The sequence below is a fragment of the Falco biarmicus genome, chromosome 4, assembly GCF_023638135.1.
Source record: "Falco biarmicus isolate bFalBia1 chromosome 4, bFalBia1.pri, whole genome shotgun sequence".
NCBI classification, from domain to species: domain Eukaryota; kingdom Metazoa; phylum Chordata; class Aves; order Falconiformes; family Falconidae; genus Falco; species Falco biarmicus.
Genome location: NC_079291.1, coordinates 28,631,647 through 28,655,336, shown reverse-complemented (window position 1 = coordinate 28,655,336; position 23,690 = coordinate 28,631,647). Strand labels below are relative to the sequence as shown.

Here is a 23,690-nt window from a genome sequence, read left to right as displayed (position 1 = left end):
GACCTCAGTGAGAAACCCTGTTGAGTAAGGGTGTCACGTAAGTAAAGTCATACAAGTAAGTCTATGGGAGATATATCCAGGCGATAACAAAAAGTAAGAAATTAAATGTGGTTCCTATGAAAAGTGAAGGCTTTCCAGGTGCTAACACTCTTTTCCTAACATCTGTGTGCAGATCGTCCAGAAAGCTCTGGATAATGCCCGACAAGGTCGAACCTGCATTGTCATTGCTCACCGCCTGACGACTGTACGGACCGCAGACATCATTGCAGTGATCCAGAACGGCAGGGTGGTTGAGCAGGGCACTCACAGTCAGTTACTGGCAAAGGAAGGGCACTACTATGCCCTTGTAAATGCACAAATTTCTAATTAGTACTGAAAGATTCTGTTAATTATTTTTTTTTTTTTCTGGGAAGATATGAAAAGCTTACAGAGAATTAATGTTTGCTGTGTCTGTGCTAATGGAGCAGGGAACTGTGTGTTGCAGCCTGGTTGCTGTACCCTACCCAGTGTAGCCCCTGCCCCACACACCTGTGGGGATAAGCAGTGCATGCTCCAGGGTGGGTCATGGAAGATGCACAGGGGAGTCCCAGCAGCTGAATCTGCTGGGCAGTTGTGGGGATCATCTGATCTGGAGGGAGCCAGACCTGGAGTAGTCTCACCCACACCACAGCTTAAGTGGGGCACCCTGCTCTCACTGTCCCCCCCAAACCCCCTGGCCCATACTAGGTGCCACAGGCCAAGGCAGCACCAGAGCGTGACAGTGGTCAAGCATCATGGATAAGCAGTGAGATTGTGCTTGCCCCTTGGGTTTCTTCACCAGCCAGATGCAGCTGTAAAGTCACCTTAATTAATGACTGTCAGTTCTTACTGACTGCTGAGATTCCAAACAAAGGCATTTGTATTAAATTTAGAGAGAAGGGGTTGAATGTGTGGGTTTGTGGGGTTTATTCCCCATTTCCTGCTGCATTTCTAATACTATTGTGCTTCGCAGCTTTCTTGGAGATTCAATATTCTATTTTAGACAATAATTGTAATAGTTATAAGCTTTCCATGTAGAGAGAAACTGACATGAAAGATTCCATTGTTTTATTTAGTATTTTGCAATTGCTGACCTAACAGTTTAATTGCTTTTGCATCCATCAGGGTGATTTCAGAAGTCTTGCAAAGGAGTTAGGATGGCTGCTTTGGAGTGGACTCATTTCAGCCATATAAATAGGTTTTCTTTTTTTTTTTAAAAAAAGTGGTTTTCAATATGAAGTCCTTGATTTTGAATAGACATGGCATTTACGGACATGGTTTAGTGGTGGACTTGGCAGTGGTAGGTTAATGGTTGGACTTGATGATCTTAAGGGTCTTTTCCAACCTAAATGATTCTCTGATTCTATGAATAATTTTTAAAATTGTTTGTAGTGTTGGCAAAACACATGTGCTTTAATAATTGGTTATTCCTCTGATATATTTCTTGGTGCAGCAATACATCCTTTAACAATGAAGAATATGTACTATGTAGTCAGAGTGACTCATCACCTGGGGTTTTGGGCTGGTTAAACCCAATTGCATAATTTTCCAAGGCTTTGCTTGTGGCTTTGGGTTAGGATTCATGGCCTGGAGCAATCTGCAGTACTTCATAATTTCTAGGTAACTCTGCTCAATTGTATCAGACAAAACTTACAGTAATGATTATCTCCTGTGCCCCTTTCAGCTGTTTTCCAGCATCAGGGTCCATGAGGGGAATAAAACACGCAAAAGAAAATAAATTCTGGTCTCAGCTTTGCCAAAATACAGTCACTCTCGCTTATGCAGTTTTTCTCAGGGACTATTACAAGAGGAGTTATCACTCATTCAGGCACCCCTCTTGTGTGACTTCTATGCTTTCTTATGAGAGGCAAATACTACAGGAGTTGCTGCTCTTATTACATTCCCAATTATTCTATGGAGGCTCCAATTAATTCCTTTTTTCCCTGTTTTGTTTCTGCACTGGCATTAAAATTACAAGCAGTAGAGTTTGATTCTTAGTTTTTAAATTAAAAAAAAAATAATTTTAAAATTTCTGGATAAAAAAATTAATCCAGAAATATTTTGGGGAAAGAAAGAGTTATTTTGTACTCTTGGGTTAGATGTATATGTGTTTTTCATTACTACTGTGATGGATAATAAATTTTGCACTATTATAATTCATTACAATCTATTGCAGTAATAATTAAGTAAGATGAAATAAAAACAGGAAATTGATTTAAATGTACAAATAGAGGAGTTTACAATCACTAAACTAAGGCTTTGTAACATAATGAATCATCTAACATCTGGGGCTAGTTAAGGGAGCATCTTTGCGGAAAATACTGCATTCACATTTATGCAGATAACAGAAGAATCCAAAACGTGCTCCCTGCCCACCAGCTTGGAATTATTTACTAGCACAGGGGCAAGAGGAGTGAGGAAATATATGCACTATTTGACCTGGAAGGTGCTGAAAGAGCTGCAGCATGTTCAACCTAGAAAAATCTGGGACGTCTTTCCCCTTATTTGCTCTTTCAGAGGTCAACATTACCCCCGTAAAGAAAACTGACTACACTTTCATCCCTTTTGGCATGTTCCTCACCCTTGTTTACACAGAGCATTCTCATGCTGCAATAACTGGACAGACTCAGCACCAGCTATGTATGTTAAGGATTGTTCCTTATGGAAGCGTTGGCATGGGTTTTGGTTGGAGCCAGAAGGAGCACAGGTGCCAATGTCGTGATAGAGGAACTGTGTGTGCACCACTTTGGGCTGTGACAGCCAAGTGGGGACACAACAGTGTCTGACAGCTGTGCCTCGGGAATATCCTCGGCTTGTACGTGATGGAAAAGGGGAAATGGAACGCACTGTCGAAGTAAATTGTGGTGATATACTGAAGTTCACAAGCTAGATGTTATGTAACACATGAACACATTCTACTGATTTATCTCAGTACAAGCATACTAAATGCAGTTCATATCACAGCCCTGTTTAAAAGATCAGCTGCAGACCTGAGAAAAACACTGGACAAAAGCAAGTCCTACCCAACATGAAAGAGATGGTGAGCAAAAAACCAGAGCAAAATCCCAAACATCTGTAAGAATGACAAAAGAGCACACTACTGCATGCCTGCTAAAAGGCAGACTGAGCTGGATGGCTTTACTGACTCCATGAAATGTAAATAGATTAATAAACTCAGCTTGTAGGCACTAATAACAAACTCTATGCTCTGATGGTCTGAAATAAACTATCCAAGTCACCTTCCTAGCTCGATAATCCCATGGAGATTACAGACTGACTGTGCTCTGACTAAAAGCAGACCTAAATTCAGAGATAAATGTATGCTACAAAGCACCTTTTCAGCACCAACCCATAGACTTGATATAGAGATCAAAAGAATTAGCCTTGACAGAAAAGGCAAGCCTATGAGGATGCACCTTAAGAGCAGAGGATTTGTTGGCCCCACCACTCTGTCCTGTGCTGCCATCTACCCCAGGTGCCACAGTTAAAAAAAACTTCCCTATCCCTGCACAAGCAGGGGTTGGAGCTCTTCAGATGCACATGCAGTACGGCCACTGCTGGTGTCACTGGGCACGTCACCCCTAAAATGACTGCCACAAGGGTAGTGATGAAGGAAACACATCAGCCCATGCTTGTCAAGCAAAAACCTCATTCATGACTAGACAAGAAGCACTTGACCCGGACACTGGCTTTGTGCCAGTACTGATCTAAGCCTCCTACAGAATTACTAAGGTGTGATGTCCCGAACAAGACAGTGAAGACTTCAGAGAAGGCATTCATAAGGGATTTTGGGGTGTTTCTTAACCACTTGACTTCACTGTAGTATCATACATAGCTGTTAAATTTGATTAAAATTTTGCAATCATTAGTCTAGTTACAATGTTAATTACTAATGCAGACTGAAGCCCCAGAGATGGGATAAGTAGCTGACAGAAGCACGTGAACTAGAAGGCACAGGACTTAATTATCTTTATGGCCTCAAATAATTAATTGTCCACTTGTTTCTATGAACACTGGAGTGCACCAGTCCCAGTGGGTGCGGATGTTTCCCACTCCTGGATGTGCTATTTCAGTTTGAAATACTTGTTGGCAATTCAGGAATAATACTGTTTGCAAATCAGTAAATTAATATAATGTTTATCATCACATGTTTTTTTCCCAAATGTCTTCTTTCCTCTGCAGCCTATAAAATTTCAATTTATGTTAATCTAAGCCCTGTAAAGTATGCGTCCTCACAAAGAAGTTATACAATTGGAGGTTTTTTAGGGGCAGCTGAAATCCTAGTACATCCATGTGTACCTGTATTAGATTTATGAGTTTAAAATTCGAAGAGTTTGCAAAACTGCTAAACAATCTGTGGCAGATACTACCTAACCTGTCCTTTCTCGGCTGCCATCAACACCCATTGCACGGCTGACTGTCACCTACGTCTTTGCAAGCAGGAAAGTACCTGGCTGAGGGAGAGCTCCAGGGCTCTTGTCGTACTGTGCTATAGAAAAATTCCTGTCACACTTGGGAGCAAGCTTGTTTAAATGTTAATGATCGGTGATCTCACCTAATTGGTAAGGGAAATGTTAAGAAACTATGTGGGATCGTTAAGGTCTGCTCACCTGACTTTGCTGGAGGGTTTGAAGTGAAACCGCTTTCCTGAACTGTGTCTGCACTAGGAAAATAGCTGCCCTTGTAACACGGGTGAAAAAAAGCCAGATCTTGATCTACTAGATCCTGCCGTATCCTACCATATAGATATCAGTAGGACAGCTAATAACCTAGTGCTGATGGAGTTCAGATTTTAAGGGTTAAATCACAGAATCACAGAATGGTCGGGGTTGGAAGGGACCTCTGGAGATCATCTAGTCCAACCCCCGCTAAAGGCTTCACCTAGAGCAGGTTGCACAGTCATGTCCAGGCGGGTTTTGAATATCTCCAGAGAAAGAGACTCCACAACTTCTTTGGGCAGCTGTTCCACTGCACTGCCTCAGAGTAAAGAAAATATCTTCTCCAGATGAGGCTTGTGCCTCCCCTTCCATGAAGAAACATTTTGTCACAGCAGTGCTCCAGCCCTGCCTGCATTTAAAGCTTACTCGCTGCCTGTTACCATGGGCACTCTACCCACAAAACTCATTTTTTCTAAGGAGAAGCAACCAAACGCGGAAGAGTTCATACAGTTTATCTGGAACCATGGTTGTGTCTTGCAGAAGAAGGAAATAAAGTGATAGCTTTCCTAAGCTGCTTCCAAGCTCTTCTGTTTGCAAATGGACTTGATGCATACTGGAGAAACGCGACTTGGGAGTCACTACAGCTATATCCAAACTGTATGTGAACTGGTTGGTGGTCAAGACAGTGGAGGAAAGTCAGTACATGACGTGACCTCTCTCCCTGTGTCTGTACTGCTGTATGGAGGCCAAAGCTGCCTTCTGTAAAACACATCTTCTCCGTGTCTGAGGCAGTAAGGTGTTTCTAAGATCTTCAACATAGTTAGGCAAGAAGAGAAAAAGCTTGGCAACAAGGCCACAAACAGCATATATGTATTTTCTTCTTGTAAAATATGCTTGAGGGGCCTATTTAGTTAAGTCCTCATCCTGAGGCACTTGTAAAGGGCTGACAGTTTTCCATGCAAAGGTAGAAGATCCAGTTGCCTAGCTATTCTTCATCAGCCTCCAGCTGCCCTATATATAAGCCTTACCACAGATTGCCCATCACCCTGATATCTTCCAGGGTTATAGCTCTCCCTGACTGTTCTCTTCCAGTTGCTTGGGCTGCTTTTCCTCCTCAAGCGCCTTCCCCAGCACAAGTGGCAGATGCTGCACCATGTGATCTGATGCAAAAGGACAGGACAGACGGAGACGAGAGAAAGCGCCAAAAGCAATAGTGATGCAAAAGAATTACTTTCTAAAATTAACCAAAATTTTTCAGCAGAAGACTGGTCATTGCTCTCAGTAAGTTAATCATTTACACTGGATTGCTTCCATCTGCCTCTGTGCTGTGCTTTGTCATCTAGACTACAGGCAGCTCTTATCTTCTTGAGACCCTAGCAGTCATCTTCTCGTTTTAGCATTTATGGCTTACCTGGCTCATCAGCAGTTATGTCCAGAAACTATTTTCTGAAGCATATCTTTCCATCTGGAAATAATAATTTGCTGTGCCCTTAGGGAAGCTCACAAATCCGCTCGAGTTATCCCCAGCCTGTCCAATGACATCAGTATCACATGTTCCAAAGCAAACTCGCTAAGCCTTCCTGTAATTCTCCTGAAAACACCAACCTTTATTTTACTGGATGCTTTCACAGAAAGATATTTTGACGTTGTGTTACCTCAGTAAATAGATTTTGTGGACTTGTTTGGATCAACCATTATACATTTCCTTGCTCTGCTGTTTCAAAAGGAGTAGCATCTCATTTCTTTCTAACCATTATGAACATCGTCTGTGACTTCTGCCCTCTCCTATATTGTCCAAAGCAAAACCGCTTTGCCGTTAATCACGACTAGAACAGCTCCTTTCGTTACGGTCCTTGAGTTTTGAAAGGATGACCTGAATATGGCTATTCCTGTGGAAATAATGGTTGAAGTTCAGCCCTGGTTGCAAAAGGATATCCTCAGTATCTGATCCGCCACTGGCAGCATTCCTGGAGAATGCACATGGTATTCCACCAAGAGGGAAACAAGGGGGAAAGAGGCACTGCCGTGGGACGCTTCCCACTCAGCTGCAGACGCTGAGGGATGAAGCAATCAATCAGATTGCCTTTACAGCACTCTAGGGTATGACTCATCTGTTTCCAAATGTCTGTCTGAGCATACGGGGAACTACACCAAGGAAGTGCCTATTTCTTACCATAAATCTAAATAAGGAGTCTCAGTGTTCATTCAGCTTATATACTTACATTAGGTGAAGGGCATTCCACTCAATGTTTGATTGCTAGGCGAGCTTATCAGTGCTGCAAATAATTTTGGGGGTCCTGACCAGAAAGGTGCTGGGGAGCACACTCTTGCAGGCAAGGAGAGCTCTGGGGAAGGGGAAGAGCCTCTGCAGTGCAGGAGGGTAAAGTTTCTTTGTCTAGGTATTAGCAGTGCAAGAAGGTTAGAGTGAAGAACAAACATTCAGGGAACGGGAATTTTTTATCCTGAACGTGTAACATGGAAAAGAATTTACAGATTGTGGAAGCATCCAAAATTGCTTATATTAATGACTGAATTAGGAGAATCTGGATTTTTTTTTTTTCCCTTTTGGATGTCATGAGGGGAATTTTAAACAAAGAGTTAACATTTTCAGGGACCAAAATAAATGATGTCTCTGACAGTCACATACATTGCCTGTTTTTCGTGAAACCACACTAAAAATGGTAAGTGGAGTTCCCATTTTCACATCTGCTATCCATATGAACATACACCTGGCAGTGTAGTGTGTATGTTGCTTCAGAAGGAACTCAACCAAACAGCTGTCACTCTTTATACAGCACCAACAGTCTTGGTTATAAACCTAGTACGTGTTTTATTTACTGTAAATGAAGTGTGTATCAGCAACACTGAATATGAAAATGAAATTTTAATGAGTCACTTTTATGATGCTAGAGCAATGTGAGGAGACATCTGTATCTGTAATGTGATTTACTTTTTAATATGCAGTAACATAGTTTTAGTTGGAATAAATAGGATTCCCAATAAAGACTCACATGACTAGTTTCTTCAGTCTGTTATTTCACACATACTTTGAGACCTGGAGCAACCTTTTCCATGATTTTATGGCAATCCTTTTGGGACTTTTCCAGTCTTATGTTTTAATGTTTTCTTTCTCTCTTACCCCTTCCTCCCCACCTTTTTTTTTTTTTATATATATATCTTAGTACCTTGGTATAATTATTTTACACTGATTCATTTAGTTGCAGTGTGCTAACATACATTGATTCTGAGAAATTTGTCTGCGTCCACCAGCATTAAATAGTCTTTGCATCTATCACTTCTTAATTGTTTCTCACAAAAAGAGTTATGGATGTGCTTTTTTCTGGAGAAAATGTCCAATTTGCCCCATTTACGGAAGAGAGGAAAGCATACACTTTGCAATATATATGAGTACACCTAAATGGATATATAGTTTTATATTTATAAAATATATGTTTCTATATTTTTAAATACTCTAGAGATGGCTTCATGATGGGAAGTTTGGAAAGAATCCAAGCAAAAATCTGAATGAATTATGGGAAAAATCCATTTGCTTTCAGTATTTTGATTCAGTCTTGCAGAGTCGAAAGTAGCTGCTTCTTCTGACAGTCATCAAGCTTTGATGATGCAATTTCTCTTTTCAGCTTAGTCAGAAACTTAAGCCACCACTCGACTCACATACTGCACTTGCCCACATGATGTTAGTTACTCATGCGTATTTATTCCATTTTTCAGCAGATGAACTTTTGTTAGCTTTGATGTCTAGGCCTTTTAGGCATACCTCCTGGGAAAGCAATTAAATTCCTTGCACTTGAAAAGCCCAGACAACTCATGCTATGAAAGCAGCATCAGGTCTGTCCAGACCCCAGCAGTTGCCCCTGGCTTTCGTGAGAGACAGTATTATGAAAAGCTACACAACCCAAACCAACTTCTCTGAAAACACTTTTTACAGCAAAGTTAAACCCCTCCTCATCTCACTGTTTTGCCAGAAGCTTGTTTTCTTCCAGCAAGTATAGCCTTCCTGTGAAGGCTTCTTATTTTCATTCTTCCCCCAGCCATCCTGCTGTTGCACATCATTCTCAGATAAACACAGGGGCAGCAGTGCCCCGCTCTTGCTCTGGAACCCCAGTCAGTGCTAAGAGAATGCTCAGCACAGGAGCCTACAGGTGCCACCCACCATGAGCCAACACCCTCACTCTGAGTGTCCCTAAAAACTAGCTGAAGCCAACAGGAGCACGGCTTGCTCCACCCTAGGCATCATTACGTAGTTACTGCCCAGCATCAGCACAGAACTGTATTGTGTGGGTGATATTTAGAATGCACTTCATTACAGTTCATCTTTTGCCATTTCTTTAGCTTGTTTCCATCTTTATGGGGAGTATAGTACATCTAAAACTGTATTTTATCTTCTTTCCTGTTAAGTACTCTCAATCATAACACCACCAGGACTGGCGCATTCACATGGATATTCACACGTGTTTATAATAAACCTGTGCTAACACAACTCCTATTTAAGCAGAGTCTCAGGTTTTAAAATTAAAAAAACCAAAAACACAAACAAAAGAAAATAGGCATTGATAAGTGTTTTTTAATGTTGCATATTACAGGTTGTGTTATTTAACTATGTGTGATCTGTAAATAACAGAATATTGTTTAAAAAATCTATCTACTGCATAATATTTTTTTTTTTTTTTACATCAATGGTTCTGTTTGTTTTCCCCAAAATCTGATGGAATTTCCTTCAGCCCTCCATTTCTTCTTAGATTGCCCCACGTTTTAGTCAGCGTGCCAGCTGCAAACACTGCCGCAGAGAAAGAAACAGCTGCCCTGGTAGCTCTGTCCTTCACTGAGGCTAGCAAGGCCCCGCTTCGTGAGACCATATTACTTGAGATGATGTTTTCCTGGAAGCAGGTTCACAAAAAGTGGCTTGCTGTGTTTCATTTACTACGGGGACATAAAGATGGCCAGAGCAACTGTTAGAACTGTAAATGTCTGGGAACTCCCAGTACTGAGATGCAGTTACTGCGTGCAACCCCAGTTTGAGGGCAAGTCAGTCAGAAGGGGCTTCACTATAGCTGTTACCGTATTTATTATTTATATAATTGCCATTAAAATACGCCAGCTTCCTTCTGATGAGATAGGGAGAATTCTGTACCCAAATGAGATCAGTCTAGCAAAAAATAAACCAGGAAAAAAATGCCAAACCTTAAACACCTGAAGTACATGGTTAGATGAATACACACAAGCAGGAACATCTCTAAATCTTTCCTTAGGACTCTGTACTATTTTACCTTCAAAAAAACTTGGCAACCATTAAAGGTTGAATTGAATGTTAGTCAGACGTGTGTGTTTTCTGCAAATATTTCATGAGGCTCGAGGGGAAAATGGCATTCTACAAGGACATTAGCCATACAACTTTCATGTGACCTTCCCTCTTTCAGCTCATCACAGTCACTTGTCCTATCTTGCTTCAGATTAAATGGCAAACCTGTCAAAAGCAGGGGAGGTATTTCCCTGAGCTGTTTATGAAATGACTAGCTTGGTTCAGCTTCGGTCCTGCCTGAATACTTTCAAGCACATGAAACACAGTAATAGTGTCTCAGACAAAGAAGTCCTACACATGAGAAGGGTAAGCAAACTCCAGAAGTGGTGAGTAATGATGCTACAGGGAACTAACAAAAGACAGAGGATTTCCGTCACATAGGGTGATTAGTAGTAGGGATTTCAAAAGGTCTATTTTTCTAGGAAGTTTCATTACGCTCAGATCACAAGACAGGGGGGTTTCTCCATCCAGCAACAGCTGAGATAAGCATCTGTCCACCCAGTCCCAGGTTTCAAAGCAAGAGGGTCTGTCACAGACCCCCAAGAACACACCGAGAGTCTAGAGGAAACAACAGGGAGGCAAGCTATGTCTGCAGGACCAGTTACTTTGTTAGATACACCAGGATCGGTGCCGTGACGTGTATCAGGAGGTTTCCAAAACTAGCTAAGGGTCTAACCTGACACCCTTAATTCTGCTGTAGCAAGTTTATCCCTAGTAAATTGCAGTTGCAAAGCCAATGCAAACACATTTTCTCCCAAATTGTTTTGAGGAAAGCCAGAATGAAAATGCCTTTGTATTTCAGCTAAGCCAAATATTTTGACCCTTTTCACCAAGTAGAAACTGAAAGTTTTGCTCCTGTTTTTAAAATTCTTTATTAGAAACAATTTCTGCAGTTGAAAATCTTTTTTTGCTGTGGTTGTTCTAGAAATGTTGAGATTAAGAGTTTCGATCTTCTCAGCAATTCTTCATGGCTAAAACCATTTTCCGTATTTTGCTGTGAATAGCTCTAGCTAACCACTGCTGCCCTCTTTACTGAACAAAGTATACACCCAGAGCGAATCACCCAGTCCTGTTCCTAACAAGCTGGAGATGCAACTCTGGCAGGTGACCCCTGTGACAAGGGGAACCTGTTGAGGAAGGGATGCTGAGGAGAGGAAAACCAGGTTAATTAAAAACACTCAAAAGTTGTTCAAGTTCTGATTGTGCTCTGTAGCGTATCACACAGCACTGCGCAACACCCTGAGACGGCTCTGTCCCTGGCTGTGCCTGCCTCATCCAGGGAGCAGGGCTTGGCTTAATAAGCTGGGCCAGGGAAGAAAGCACTTGGAAAGCCCCCATGGCACTGGGGAGGCCAGGCTGGGGCCACAGCATCTGAAGGTGGCAGCAGGAAGAGCTTGTGCACCTTGCAGAGCCCTTCTCGTTGAGCTGAGCCACAGAGCACCTGGCACCCTAATGGTGACCCCACCTGCGCTCACCAAGTTGCTCAGGCAGGATGGGAAAGAAAGATTTATGGAAAATGGGTGGGGACAGATGTGTGGAAGAGGAAAGCGAAGACAATGACAGGCAACCACAGCTTCTGGTCCCCTGTGCTTTGTCCAGTGCTACCCCAACCGCGCTGGCCATGGCAGCTGACAGCCGCTGCCCATCCTCGCTCTGCCTCTCCCAGCACTCACCACACAAACGCATTCCAGCACGATGAGGGTGGCCGTGCCACCCTGCACCCGCCCAGCCCAGTCCACCTACCACCCCAGTGGACACACTGAAGCGCTGTCCCAGGTGGGACACCCGCTCCAACCCCCGTATCCCACAGGAGACAGCTGAGGTCTAGGGCTGCTGGCACTGCCCTGTATGAGCCTTCCGAGCAAACCTTGCCCCTCTGGCATTCTCGCTTATGGGACAAATTGGCTCTGGAGGAGAAAGGAGAGGTGTCACTCACCTCTGTTTTCATCCATATTTAACTTGATTACCTGATTTTAACATTTTTACTATTAAAAAAAACCACTACAAACAAACAACACCCAACTTGCTAGTGTTAAATAAAACCCCACTCTTCTTGCTCCTTTAATGCATGCCCACAAAACTATCAATGCTTTTAGTGCTTCAACAGACAGTCAAATATTTTAAGTCACCATAAATCAAGATGGTTTTAACCAAAATAGGTTTTGAGCAATGTTTTCATGAGAAATTCCCTGGATCCCAAATGCAGGAAATGTCTGAGATTCCTGAGGAAGAGCAGTATTAGCAGGGCAAGGTGATGATACTCGGTCTGTACCTCCAGCTTTTGTTACTGGGATGACAAAAGTTTCAAGGCGGCTTGAGTTTGAGGTATTCTGACTTTAGTAGTTCACATGCTCCAAGAATTAAATTCTAATAATTTACCAGAAATGTTTTGGTTGATTTTTTTTAAATTAGGACAGGGTAAAGGAGAATTGGAAATAACAGCCCTGACTTAAATCCTCATATTTTCCCCCCCTCATTTTTTTTTTAAGTGTATACCTTGCAAGCTGCATATGATACGATCGGGGGAGGAAAGAAAATGAACAAAAAAACACAGGAGGACAAAACATAACCTTCTCATCCATTGGACCTTTCTGTGTAATTACAAGGCAAATTCCTCAGGTCAGAGTCTCATCTGTGGGGATTTTCCACTTCCCCACTCTTGAGGAGCACAGAGGCTATTGCACATCAGCACACGCTGACACCCACGGAGAGCTGAACTGCTTGATAAGAGTTTGCTTTTGTTTCCCTCGAGCTCCCACGAAGGTACTTGGTGCACAGACCAGTATTTGTATTATGCCGTGAAGGGAAGGATTTAGGCCAAAAGAAGCTGGCAGCCATGGCTTTTTAATGAACCATGTGCTGACAGGCCTGGTTGTGAGCTGTTACAGATGTGCGCCGGACAGTCTAATGAGATGCAGGAAATTCAGGAAGCCAAAAAAACCCTTTGGATTTTCTGGTTACACTGATAGGATCAAAACCACTTGTGTGCTACCTGGCATCACCGAGCAAGGGATATGCTCGATTGTCCTTAATAAAAACATTACCATTTGGGGTAAAGGCACTGATGCACATTGATTGCCATAAGGGGGAATAAAAGAGGAGCTTAGTCATTAGCCAAGAATGCGAGCAGGGCAGGATCCTGCAGTGGCACATTAATTATAGCAACATTTTCTGTGATTCCCCTGCTACATAACCAGAGATGCGGGGAGCATGAGCAGGGGCCACAGCATGAAAGGAGATGGCCAGGATGAAAGATCTGGCAAGTAAGGGGAAGTAAACCCCTGGTGAAAGAATAAAACCCCCTGAAAAACTCTCCTCCACGCAGAGTCTCCAGCTGATGCCTCCAGCATGGAAGAGGCGCTTTTTCCCAATGCTTTAGCAGGAGTGCTCTGGTATTTCTCTCGGAGAATGAGTCAGACGCAGCGGCTGCCAAAAAGCCCTGCCAAGTCCTGTGCTCAGTTACATGTGCCCACAACAACACGGCATGTGAGCAGATACTATCTTGGTGCCAACTGAGACGCTGGAGCGGCTGCGGGCTGCGATGTGCAGCTCTGTGGCTCCTCGGCTTCACCTCTGCTGTCCCTGCAAAGCCGGATTATCAGCTGTATTGCAGATGGCATTGCTCACCGCCAGGCCTGCAGATTCAGACAGGTCAACGGTAAAGGTCTGCTTTTGCTGCTGCGTGACAGATGAAACTTATTTTTAACCATCTAACTGATGAAGCCCTAGCTAGCAGATGCCCCAGTTTACATGCTCTTTGTCATATAAACCTGTCCATATAAAAGCATGGACAAGAGCCTATGAAGCAAAATGGAACACATACACAGACCTTTCCGGCACAGCTAGGTCGGGGAGCCTTTTGCCAGACGATAAAGCTACATAAGATATTCAACAGTGACATCTATTGGCACACAAACTCCCTACAGATCCCTGCTTTATTCTACTGCAATATTTCTAGCTGCGTTAGCAACGCTGTGAGAGCACATGCCATGCTGTTGTGATAGCGTGCTGTCGCTCTCGGGCACAAACCCTACAAGCTGTCAGGGCTGCCAGGTAAAGAGCTTCTTGGATAACTTGCCATTAGGATGCAAGGAAGTTTAGGTCTTCTTCTTCGCTGCGATCAGGTCAGGAAACCTGTGGCATCAGAGCTTTCATGGGTGAACAGTTTTATGCATGCAGTACATGATAATGCACTCTGGGTGACAAGGTTTTCCCTCTTTTCATGAGTAATCATCCTGCTAGGTGTCATTCTCACTCAGGAGTCCCTGGAGCTAGAGCTGAAGACAAGGCAAAACATCACAGATGTTTTCACAAAGCTTCCTTCCCTTCTTTTCCTTTTTAAAATTAAAAAAGCCCTTTTATCGGAGTGTTCTCTATAGCTCTCATAATTGATTGTATTTGTGAATCCAGACACGTGGGTTTAAAAGATATCTCCAAGCTGGAGGCACTTCATCCTGATTATAAACTGAGCCACTGTTTTATGAGCTAAAATGACACATGTAACTTAGATGATCAACTATCATAAAGCAAGGGGGAAAAGCCAGGGTCAGAAAGGTACACTGCAAATGACCTGTATTTCTGTATGAAATGTCCATCAAATTGCAATGCTTTCTCCATCAGTTCTGTAGATAAGCTTGGCTTCTAGAAGTCTCTGCAGCTGTCAGGCTGCAGAGACAATTTGCTGGAGTTCACGAAAACACTTGTCTCCTCCTTGGCTTCTTGCTTACGTATGTGTCCTTTCTTGATGAAGCTGGCCAGCACAGCACTGTTTGGAGAGCCATCAACCAATGCATCCACCCACCAGCATGATGATGAGGGAGGCCAGCCAGTGAAAGAATTGTAAAAGTAATATTAACATGGAGACAAATGTGAGGGGGAAAAAAACGCAATAAAAGCGTAGCCCAACAGCTTTTCGACTGTGCTTCAAACTTAGTTCGGTGCCTTTTTCTGGGGTGTCAAAACTAGTTTGAGCTTGGACTTGGGAAGAAGTCTTTATCCATGGTTTTGTCCCTAAAATGAAGTCCTAACAGATACTGATACTAGTGATGAATTTGTAGAGCTGGCATGGACATTCATTGCTTGAAGATAGACAACATTATTGCAAGGAGAGATAGACAGGCACTCATTTGTTGGTGTGTTTTTGTTTGGTTTTTTTTTTTTAATTTCTTATATTTTCCCAATATGCTCTGCACAGAATGTACTTTGATAGGACTGAAACACAAGGTCCCTCTCTAGCAATGATCACCCATGTGTTTTTCTGAGATCGAAGCAAACTGCAGAAGAAATGTCCTAAATAAAAAGCCTGTTCCAAAATGCTTCATGTCTTTCCATAATCCAAGTACAGCCACTTTCATATATTCTGGAGATAATAGGTTTGTCATTTAAAAATAAATTACCATATTGTTTCAGGAAAACATCTTCCTGCTCCAAGTTCCGTGCTGTTCTCAGGCACATTTTCCTCATTATGTAAAACTTTCTGTTAAAGCAGGAAGCTGATTTTTATGATGCACAGTGTTATAATCACTTTTGGCAGCAGGGGAATGTTTATTTCCATCAGAATATTCTTGTAAATTCACTAAGCCGTAGAAGAAAAAAAAAGTGTGAATGCAGAAATGCTTCTGTATAAAATTGAGAAGGAATTTATGTTTTGGCAAGCTATTGATTACATGCTTGAGGCCAAACATCTCACCAAGAAACACAGATAAGATACTAATAAGAAAATCCTTTCAATGTATCGATTGGAGAGTTGCCAGAATTTTCAGATGCTGCAGGAATCAAAAGTCTTAATCTTGGGGAAAGGAAAGGTCTGTGTGGAATCTGCTCAGAAAGGAAATACCATTTGTTGGCATTTAGAAGGAAAAATACAAAAAGGCAATAATGTCTGTAAGCCTAAAGCAAGTCTAAGTATGCAATTACACAACATGGAAAAACAGATCACGGCTCTTTTTTTAAACAAGTTATACTGTAAGAGCAAAGATTTAATTAGTTCATTAAGAAAATACCAGATACTGACCCAAATTTCTAAATATCTAACTGAAAGAAAATATGAATTTTATAAGACACACATAGTTTGTAAGCATATGTCACATGCAATTATACATTTAATATATTACATGTGGTATAAGTACGTAATATATTAAAAATATGTAGTACTATTTATTTTATTACAAATATATAAACATGTGTAAGTGGGTCCACCACTTCAACTGAAAAAAACCCCTTCAAAGTCATTTACAGAATTTTGCTCCCCATGGCAGACTATGCTCTGTGTAAGACATCATTACTCCCTGCAAAAATGATAGACACCATTCTTGAGCTGAATATAGTTAGTATATTTTGTGGGAAAAGGAGGCTATTTTTTTCTCCCAGTTTTCTTGTTTCTCATTTATCTTTTTAACTGTCAGCTTCTCCCTCAGCAGAGAATAAAGATTCAGTTGCAAAAGAAATGCGTTAGAAACTTCCCTGCTTTGAATGTCTGCTGTCTTTTACTGCTTTGAACGGATTGGAGGCTGCATGTTGCATGGCCATTGCCACTTTTATTTGCTGCTCGGACAGCTACCGCCATCCTCTGCAAACAGAGAGCAGCGTCTTGCACAAAGCCAGCTCGCATCACTGCTAGTTGAAGTAAGAGGGGACAGCAATTGTCTTAGCTGGAAGAACCTAAAGAAAGTAATACAAAAGATGGTAACCTTAGAGAAGTATTTATAAAATCTGTACATTTTACCAGATCTGCTGAGTGTAACTACAGAGGAAAGTGAAGGGAAATGTACCTATCAAGTAGAAGCATTTTTGAGAAGACTGTATTTCTAACCATAGCTCAATATCTGCAGATCAGGTTGTGTGCTCTAAACCTCGTGTGTGCTGTGTCACTTATGATGATGTATTTATATATGTGCAATTTATAAATTAACAGTCCTAGAGGTGCTCTAATACCAGGTAAAGGCACCAATGAAATAATCATTTCTGGTCTGAACTTCTGCTTTATATGCAATAGTAGTGGCATGAATCTCTAGTCTTAAACAAGAACTTCATATACTATAATACACTATCTGAATTTAAAGGAGTTACAGATTTAATTCTGAGAAGTCTTGTAAATGGAAGATGCTGATAGCGATGACCCTGTTTCCTTACATAACACCAATAAACCTTTTTTTTTTCCCCTGGATTTCCAGGTCATGTTCATCCCTGGGGTAACATGGAAAATTTGCACCAGAAATTTAAACAAGTCCTCAGTCACATGTTGAAAGGTTCTCTTTATTTAACCTGCTGATTTAAAATTCGGTTGTTGCTGATGTGGGAAGAGTTCACTAAATTAAATTACTGATTATCAAATAGAACACAAATGATGCTTTCCCCCGATTCCTTTTACACATACCATTGAATGAGTAAAAAAAAAAATCACCATTGCTTAAACTATTCACACAAGTCTAGAAGATAATGATATAATTTCTAATCAGTTTCCTCACATCCAAAAATATTCATAATATCTATTTCCTGCCAAGTAAAGCATGTGACATGCCTCTGATGCACCCAGAATGTCTCAGACTGGCTGCCCCCAGGCAGAACTGCAGATGCCGTTTCTTTTCCGGAACAGAGATTATCCAAGCTGAGCCCACGAGCTCCCTGACTGTGGTCATTTCCATTTCCGTGCTGTCTGCCCGCTTTGTCATTCTACTTTTCCCACACACGTGACGTCATTAGCTTCCTGGAAAACTGAGACAAGGTATTGACTTAGTAGTTTAGGTCATGCCTGCATTATGCAGTCACAGTGCAGGCAATTATACATGATGGCCTTGCTGCTTCTTTCATACTCTATCCATGTGTCTCAAGAGCTACATGTTTAGTCTTAATTTCTTGAAGCATCTGAATCTGCTTGATTTGAGGTTAATCTCACTTCATCCTTATAATCCTGATATCTAAAATGCCACTAAATTTCGTGATATATTTTTCCCTTCTTGTAGGTTCTTTGCTTACTTGTACCTTTCTTGAGATGAGTATTTGCCCTAAAGCTGTTCAGTTCTTGGTAGATTTTGCTCCTTTTAAACAGAAGAACCTTTCAGGTTCAGTTCCTGAGCTCTACAGTCCAACTGACTTCACTGGATATTCAGTCCAGCTGAATAAAATTCACACTCAGCTTTTTCAGTTAACGTGTTTGTGATCTTCTGATGAGTAGTGAACTCCATGGAGGAATGGACTGTGATAGCTGGTAAAGGGTTCCATTTGCCTTTCAGTTTTAAAAATGTCCCCCACCCATTGCCAACTTTGGTTTGTCAATCATCCTAAAATTGGTTCAAGTGAGTTTTTCAGAACTAAAATCTCTGCTCTTTTATTATGGTTCTGCAGAATTTAAACAGTGAAATTCATGTGTTAGCTATGCTCATGCATTTTTAAAAGCATCTTCAACAACTTTTTACTCACTGCCTTGGAGATTTCATGCCATTCCCGTTTCCCTGCAGTATAATTGAAAGCAAACAGGTGTACCAGTTTTTGTTTACCCTACAGTGCTTGCTATTTTTTTACACTGCCATCCTTTCCCTCTCCCATACCTCTGACTGCTCTTGTCAGCACACTGGGAAGCTCTTTGTGCAAGCTTACAGTTGCTGCTGGCATTCATACAGCTGTATCAGCTGGGACATCACCTGGGCTCCTAGTGCGGTCTGGATAAACGTACTCCGTAAACCAGCACTGTAGAGTTGCGCTGTGGTTCTATTTGCTTCTAGAGGCAAACCACAGAGGTGACAAACTGCAGATTTGAAGGTGTGAGAGGTCTTAAGAGGTTGGTTTCAGAGGATACTTCAACCCTCAAACTTGCAATGTCACAAGGCAGCCTCAGTGGTGCTTGTGGGTCCCTCGACATCTCCATGGCAGTGGGCCAGGGCCAAAGGATCAGTCACTGCGACAGACCCGTTGTGCACTGCGGACAAAGGCAGCGGCTTGGCTGGAGGACTTTGCTTTAAGCTGGGATTTCCCGGAGAGGTTAACACAACAGGCTGCATCTTCCACAGAAGCTGGCAGGCAGATGGTCCTTCTCTACGTTTTTCATATTGGTCCCTGAGACTTTAATTTCGTAACATTTTGCACCAGTGCTTTCAATAGCTCTTTTGCTATGATTTCTGCTTCTGAAATAAAGGGCAGCAGTATTATTTCTGCCTTTACATACAGTCTGAATAACTCCATTTTTCCAAGTCAATATTTGCTTTGATAAACCGAAAGCAGTAGTCCTGTAGCTATCACAACATAGTAAAGAAATAATAACCCGAGTTAAAAACAGGCTCATGCAGAATGGCAAAGGGCAGGAAATTGGTTGCAGTTGAACTAATATTTCTCCTGAAATGATCTGTTACTGCTATTTGCTACACAGCTTCTGTATACCCCCAGGCAATTCCGGGTGCCTTTGGAAACTTTCTGAAGCTGCATGCTGCACTGCCTGTATATGGAGAGGCGGTGTGATTTCTCATACTTGTCGCTCTTGTACAGAAAGAAATGTTTGTCTTCATAGGAGTGCTGTAGAAAGTGTATATTGTATCAGCTGACTCATTTATAGTATTTCCCCTTTCTGAGTAGGAAATAAAGGAAGTGCATACCAAAACAGGGAACTTGCATCCAGGCTTGTAAATTCTTCTGTCTTGGGTGTTTTAAATAGATAAACAGGCAAAATCACACAGAAGGACACATACAGTCCAGTCCAGTGTAAGTTAGTATATTGGACATAAGGCTTGAAACTTTTGGAAATAGATAGAACGTTCCTGTTGCATTCCAGATGGACAGTTACATTGTTCCTAGATTTTGAAACGATGCTATTGCTCTTGCACAGGCAGGTATGAAGGCATTTCTAATCTCTTTTCTGTTTACCCTATACACAAACCATGCCCTTTCCAGTCTCTTCCAGGTGAAATATTCCCAATCTTTTTTTCATCTGTTTCTGTAATAATTTCCCCATTCCCTGGTTTTCAACAATTGTTCCTTTCACTCCGAGTGTAGCTGGGACTACAGACACTACGGGCAATGGGGATGTCAGAACTGGTATAACACAAGAGCTCGTAGGATACTGTAATACTGAAAATTGAAGTTGTATTTTTTGATGGTTTCTTATAGCTGCTACACCAGCAGAAAATGTGTTCTTCACCAATTAAAAGATCTTCCAGTAAACAAAAATCTCAACATTACTATATTTTGGGGGGATAAATAGTTTATAGATATGATGATGTAGAAAAAAACCACTAACACAAAAAATATTAGAGAATTATGTGGATGCCTGTTGTCAGTAATTTCTTATTATCTTGTTCTGATTGACTTTTTTTCTTCAGCCTTCTGAAGAGCAATCCCTAATATTTTCAGAGTAAATCTTCAGAGCTGATACTGAGATCACCTAATGGTATTAGTGATCTTGCAAAAGCTTTACTGCTGCTTTAGCCACATCTATTCCTCTGCAATTACTCCGCAGTTTAAATGAGGTCAAGGAAGGACCCCACCAGCACCGCTGGCACTGCACCTTTAATTGTCCTTACCTCAGCCGGCTACCAAACAGAACTGAAGTATGACATGAAAGAAAAGCACTTGGCCATATCAAAAGGAATTTTCCTGTATGGTGTAAATGTGGTGATAACAGAATTGAAATGGATTGAAGTGTTTGTGAGAGAGGAATAAAATTCACTTTCTAAACACACTAAAACCAAAAACATGGTATGCTATGGCATGTAATGTTATGGTATGTAATGGTATGTTGTTATGGTGTGTTATGGTATACTATGTTATGTTATGGCATGGCATGTTATGGTATGGGACGGTATGGTATGGTATGTTAATAAATTAGGTTATGGTATGTAAATAAATCATGTTATGTTAATTAGTTCTGTTTCCATTATGTTAATGAATTAATGTTAAATTATGTTAATAAATTATGTTATGTAAATAAAATGTTACATTAATGAAGTATGTTATGTTAATGAATTGTTATGTTAATAAGTTATGTTAGTAAAGTATGTTGTATTGTTATGTTAATCTACATTAATAAATTATTTTATATTTTTCAAACCATTCCGTTATATTAATAAATTATATTACATTAATAAATTATTTTGTTATGTTAATAAATTATGTTATTTTATGTTAATAAATTATATTATATAAATAATGACATGATTATTACATGTTAATAAAATATGTTAATAAATTAGGTTGTTAATAAATTAGGTTATGTTATGTTAATAAATTATGTTATGGCATGCAAATATATTATGTTATGTTACATAAATAAATAATGTCAGGTAAATATATTATGTTATGTAAATAAATTATGTTATGCTAATAAATTAGGTTATTTTATGTTAATAACTTTGGTTGTATTAATAAATTACATTAATTATGTTATGTTAATAAATTTTGTTATGTTATCTTATCTTATGGTATCTTATGTTATGGTTTGGTATGCTATGCTATGACAGATTTGAGCATTACTTTTCCATGGCAACGAGGTTCTGGGTTTTTTGTGGTTCCCAAAAATAAGATGCACAAATGGGCCATACACCAAACTCCTCTGTAAATTTTGCTATGGCAAATGTCAAACAAGGACAATTGCAGGAGCAAAATCACAGACTCAACGACATATCAATATGATCCTAGTTGAAGCCACTTAAGTTTCTGCAAACTTATATACAATATTAATATTCATACACACGTCACACCTTAATTCTATTGGTTATATACACTGTTCACACGCTGCTATACAGATACTAATTGGTTAAAAGCATACAAGCGGTTAGTCTCATCATTAAAATTGTTGACATTCTTGCAGTCATCAGTTCCCAGCTCAGCTCCTGTTTTTCTGCCTGCTTAACTGCCAAAGATCCTGTTTTCTTCATTCCAGGTGTCTTTCTCACACAACTGTGTGTCGTTGCTGAGCAGATAAAACTTTTAATCATACCAAGCTGCTAAAGCAAGAGCAACTTTTGATAGGCCAGGTGTCCCTTTTCTTCCAAATACATTGCCACAATTCCCCCTTTTTCTTCCTGGACTATCAAAACATCTATCATTCCATAGATACATTTAAAAATACAAGGAATCAGAAGCATTAAAAACAAAATAATTGCTAAAATCGTTACACCTTGTTTCACCAAATCTAATAACCATCCATTAATTTCCCAACCCTTGAGCCATTGGCCCAGACCTCCATTTGTTACAGTGAGTTTCTTCATGTTCGTTTTTAATTGTTCTAATTGTTTATGAATTGAAACTGAGTGATCAGACAGGTTCATACAACACATACCCTCAAAATCTTCACATCTGTGCCCATGTGCTAAACAATAAAACGTCAATGGCTGCACGGTTTTGTAAAGTAGCATGCCTTGTATTATCCAAATCTACCAATAAACTTTTCAAAATATCTGACGTCAGGTTAAGTTGTTTAGCAGCCCAACATCCCAACTTTGTATATCACCGAGTGCTTTGCCAGCAGGAACCCATGGTGCAAACACGGAAGAAATCACTCGTAATGGAGTGTTCCAAAGCTGAATTTTATCATTGCAGTTTTCACTCAGTTGCCATACTGCTCATTTTTTCCTGTGCACTAATTTTTATTTTTCCACCGGGTTTCATGTAATATTTGTCTTTGATTAGGAGCAAACAAAGTTAACTTGCCTAAATAACAAGGCCCTCCGAGAGCCTTAGCCAGGATTCCAGGCCATGCTCTATCCCCACAAAACAGAAACAACCCTTTGGGCAATGCTCGGGGTTGTGATGGTGCCGTAAGATTAACCCATAACCCTCTGTTACAGTATATGCGAGTATTTCTATACCAGTGCTCCCTAGGGGTCACCCAAAAACTTCCGTTCCGGTATGTCAATAATGGCCCTTTTCTCAATACCTTTTGAAGAAAGTTGTCAAATAACACCTCTCTATTCCCAAACTTGATGCAGGATTGGTTACATTTCAGAGATCCTAAAAGATCTAGCTCTAGAGGCGGTATCATAGAAGCATTCAGATGCTGAAAAATAAGTGCAGTCTGCATAGCATCTTCACGTTATGGAAACCCTTTTTTCAATGTCTGCCAATTTTTTAATACCATCGAGTGGGGCCAGGTCAATTTAGCAAAGGTAATAACTTCGGCTTTGTTTAGAATTTCACTTTTGCTGACCCATCCTTTAAATTGGTTTGGGTCAAAAGTCGGAACCCCTGTTAGACAGGTACGAAAGGGATCTGTTGGAGTTGACATAGATAAACAGATGGAGTCTGGACCAGTAGCATTAGCAAGATTAACCCATACACTTTGCCTATTCTTAAGTAACCTACGCATATGTTCTATTACATCTATATATTTAAACAGCAAGCACAATCCCCATAAAAAAACCACAATTCTCATTTTAAATCCTTACAAACCTATTCATCCTAACACAAAAATATCTTTTCTGGATTACTTAAAAAATGTTATTGCATCTAACACAATATGGACTTAATGTTAGTGAAATATATCTCCGGAAATCTACTATAACGGATTATATTTTTACCACAAAATGTACAATGACAGATTATATACAACCTACACCAGTGGCAGACTGAACAAAGATGATCACTGGCTCTTATTGTCATCTGAATCTCCTGTGTCGTTTATTGTGGTGTTCCTCCTATCAATGGCAGGTGATTTCCACGGTTTTACCCAACGAGCCAGCTGGAATCCACTTTGGTCCCGAATCTGTAAT

The 23,690-nt window shown here is 40.7% G+C and overlaps 1 protein-coding gene across 2 annotated transcripts in view; it reads left to right on the top strand.

Annotated features, from left to right (window-relative positions):
* The window catches only part of ABCB5 (ATP binding cassette subfamily B member 5), a 68,171-nt gene extending 58,554 nt beyond the window's left edge, over positions 1-9,617 (top strand). For both annotated transcript variants that reach the window (XM_056334728.1, XM_056334729.1), the window contains one exon: positions 173-9,617. In XM_056334728.1, the coding sequence (XP_056190703.1) occupies positions 173-370 (198 nt within the window). In that variant the 3' untranslated portion in view covers positions 371-9,617. The remainder of the gene's footprint in view (positions 1-172) is intronic.
* Positions 9,618-23,690: the final 14,073 nt, after the last annotated feature.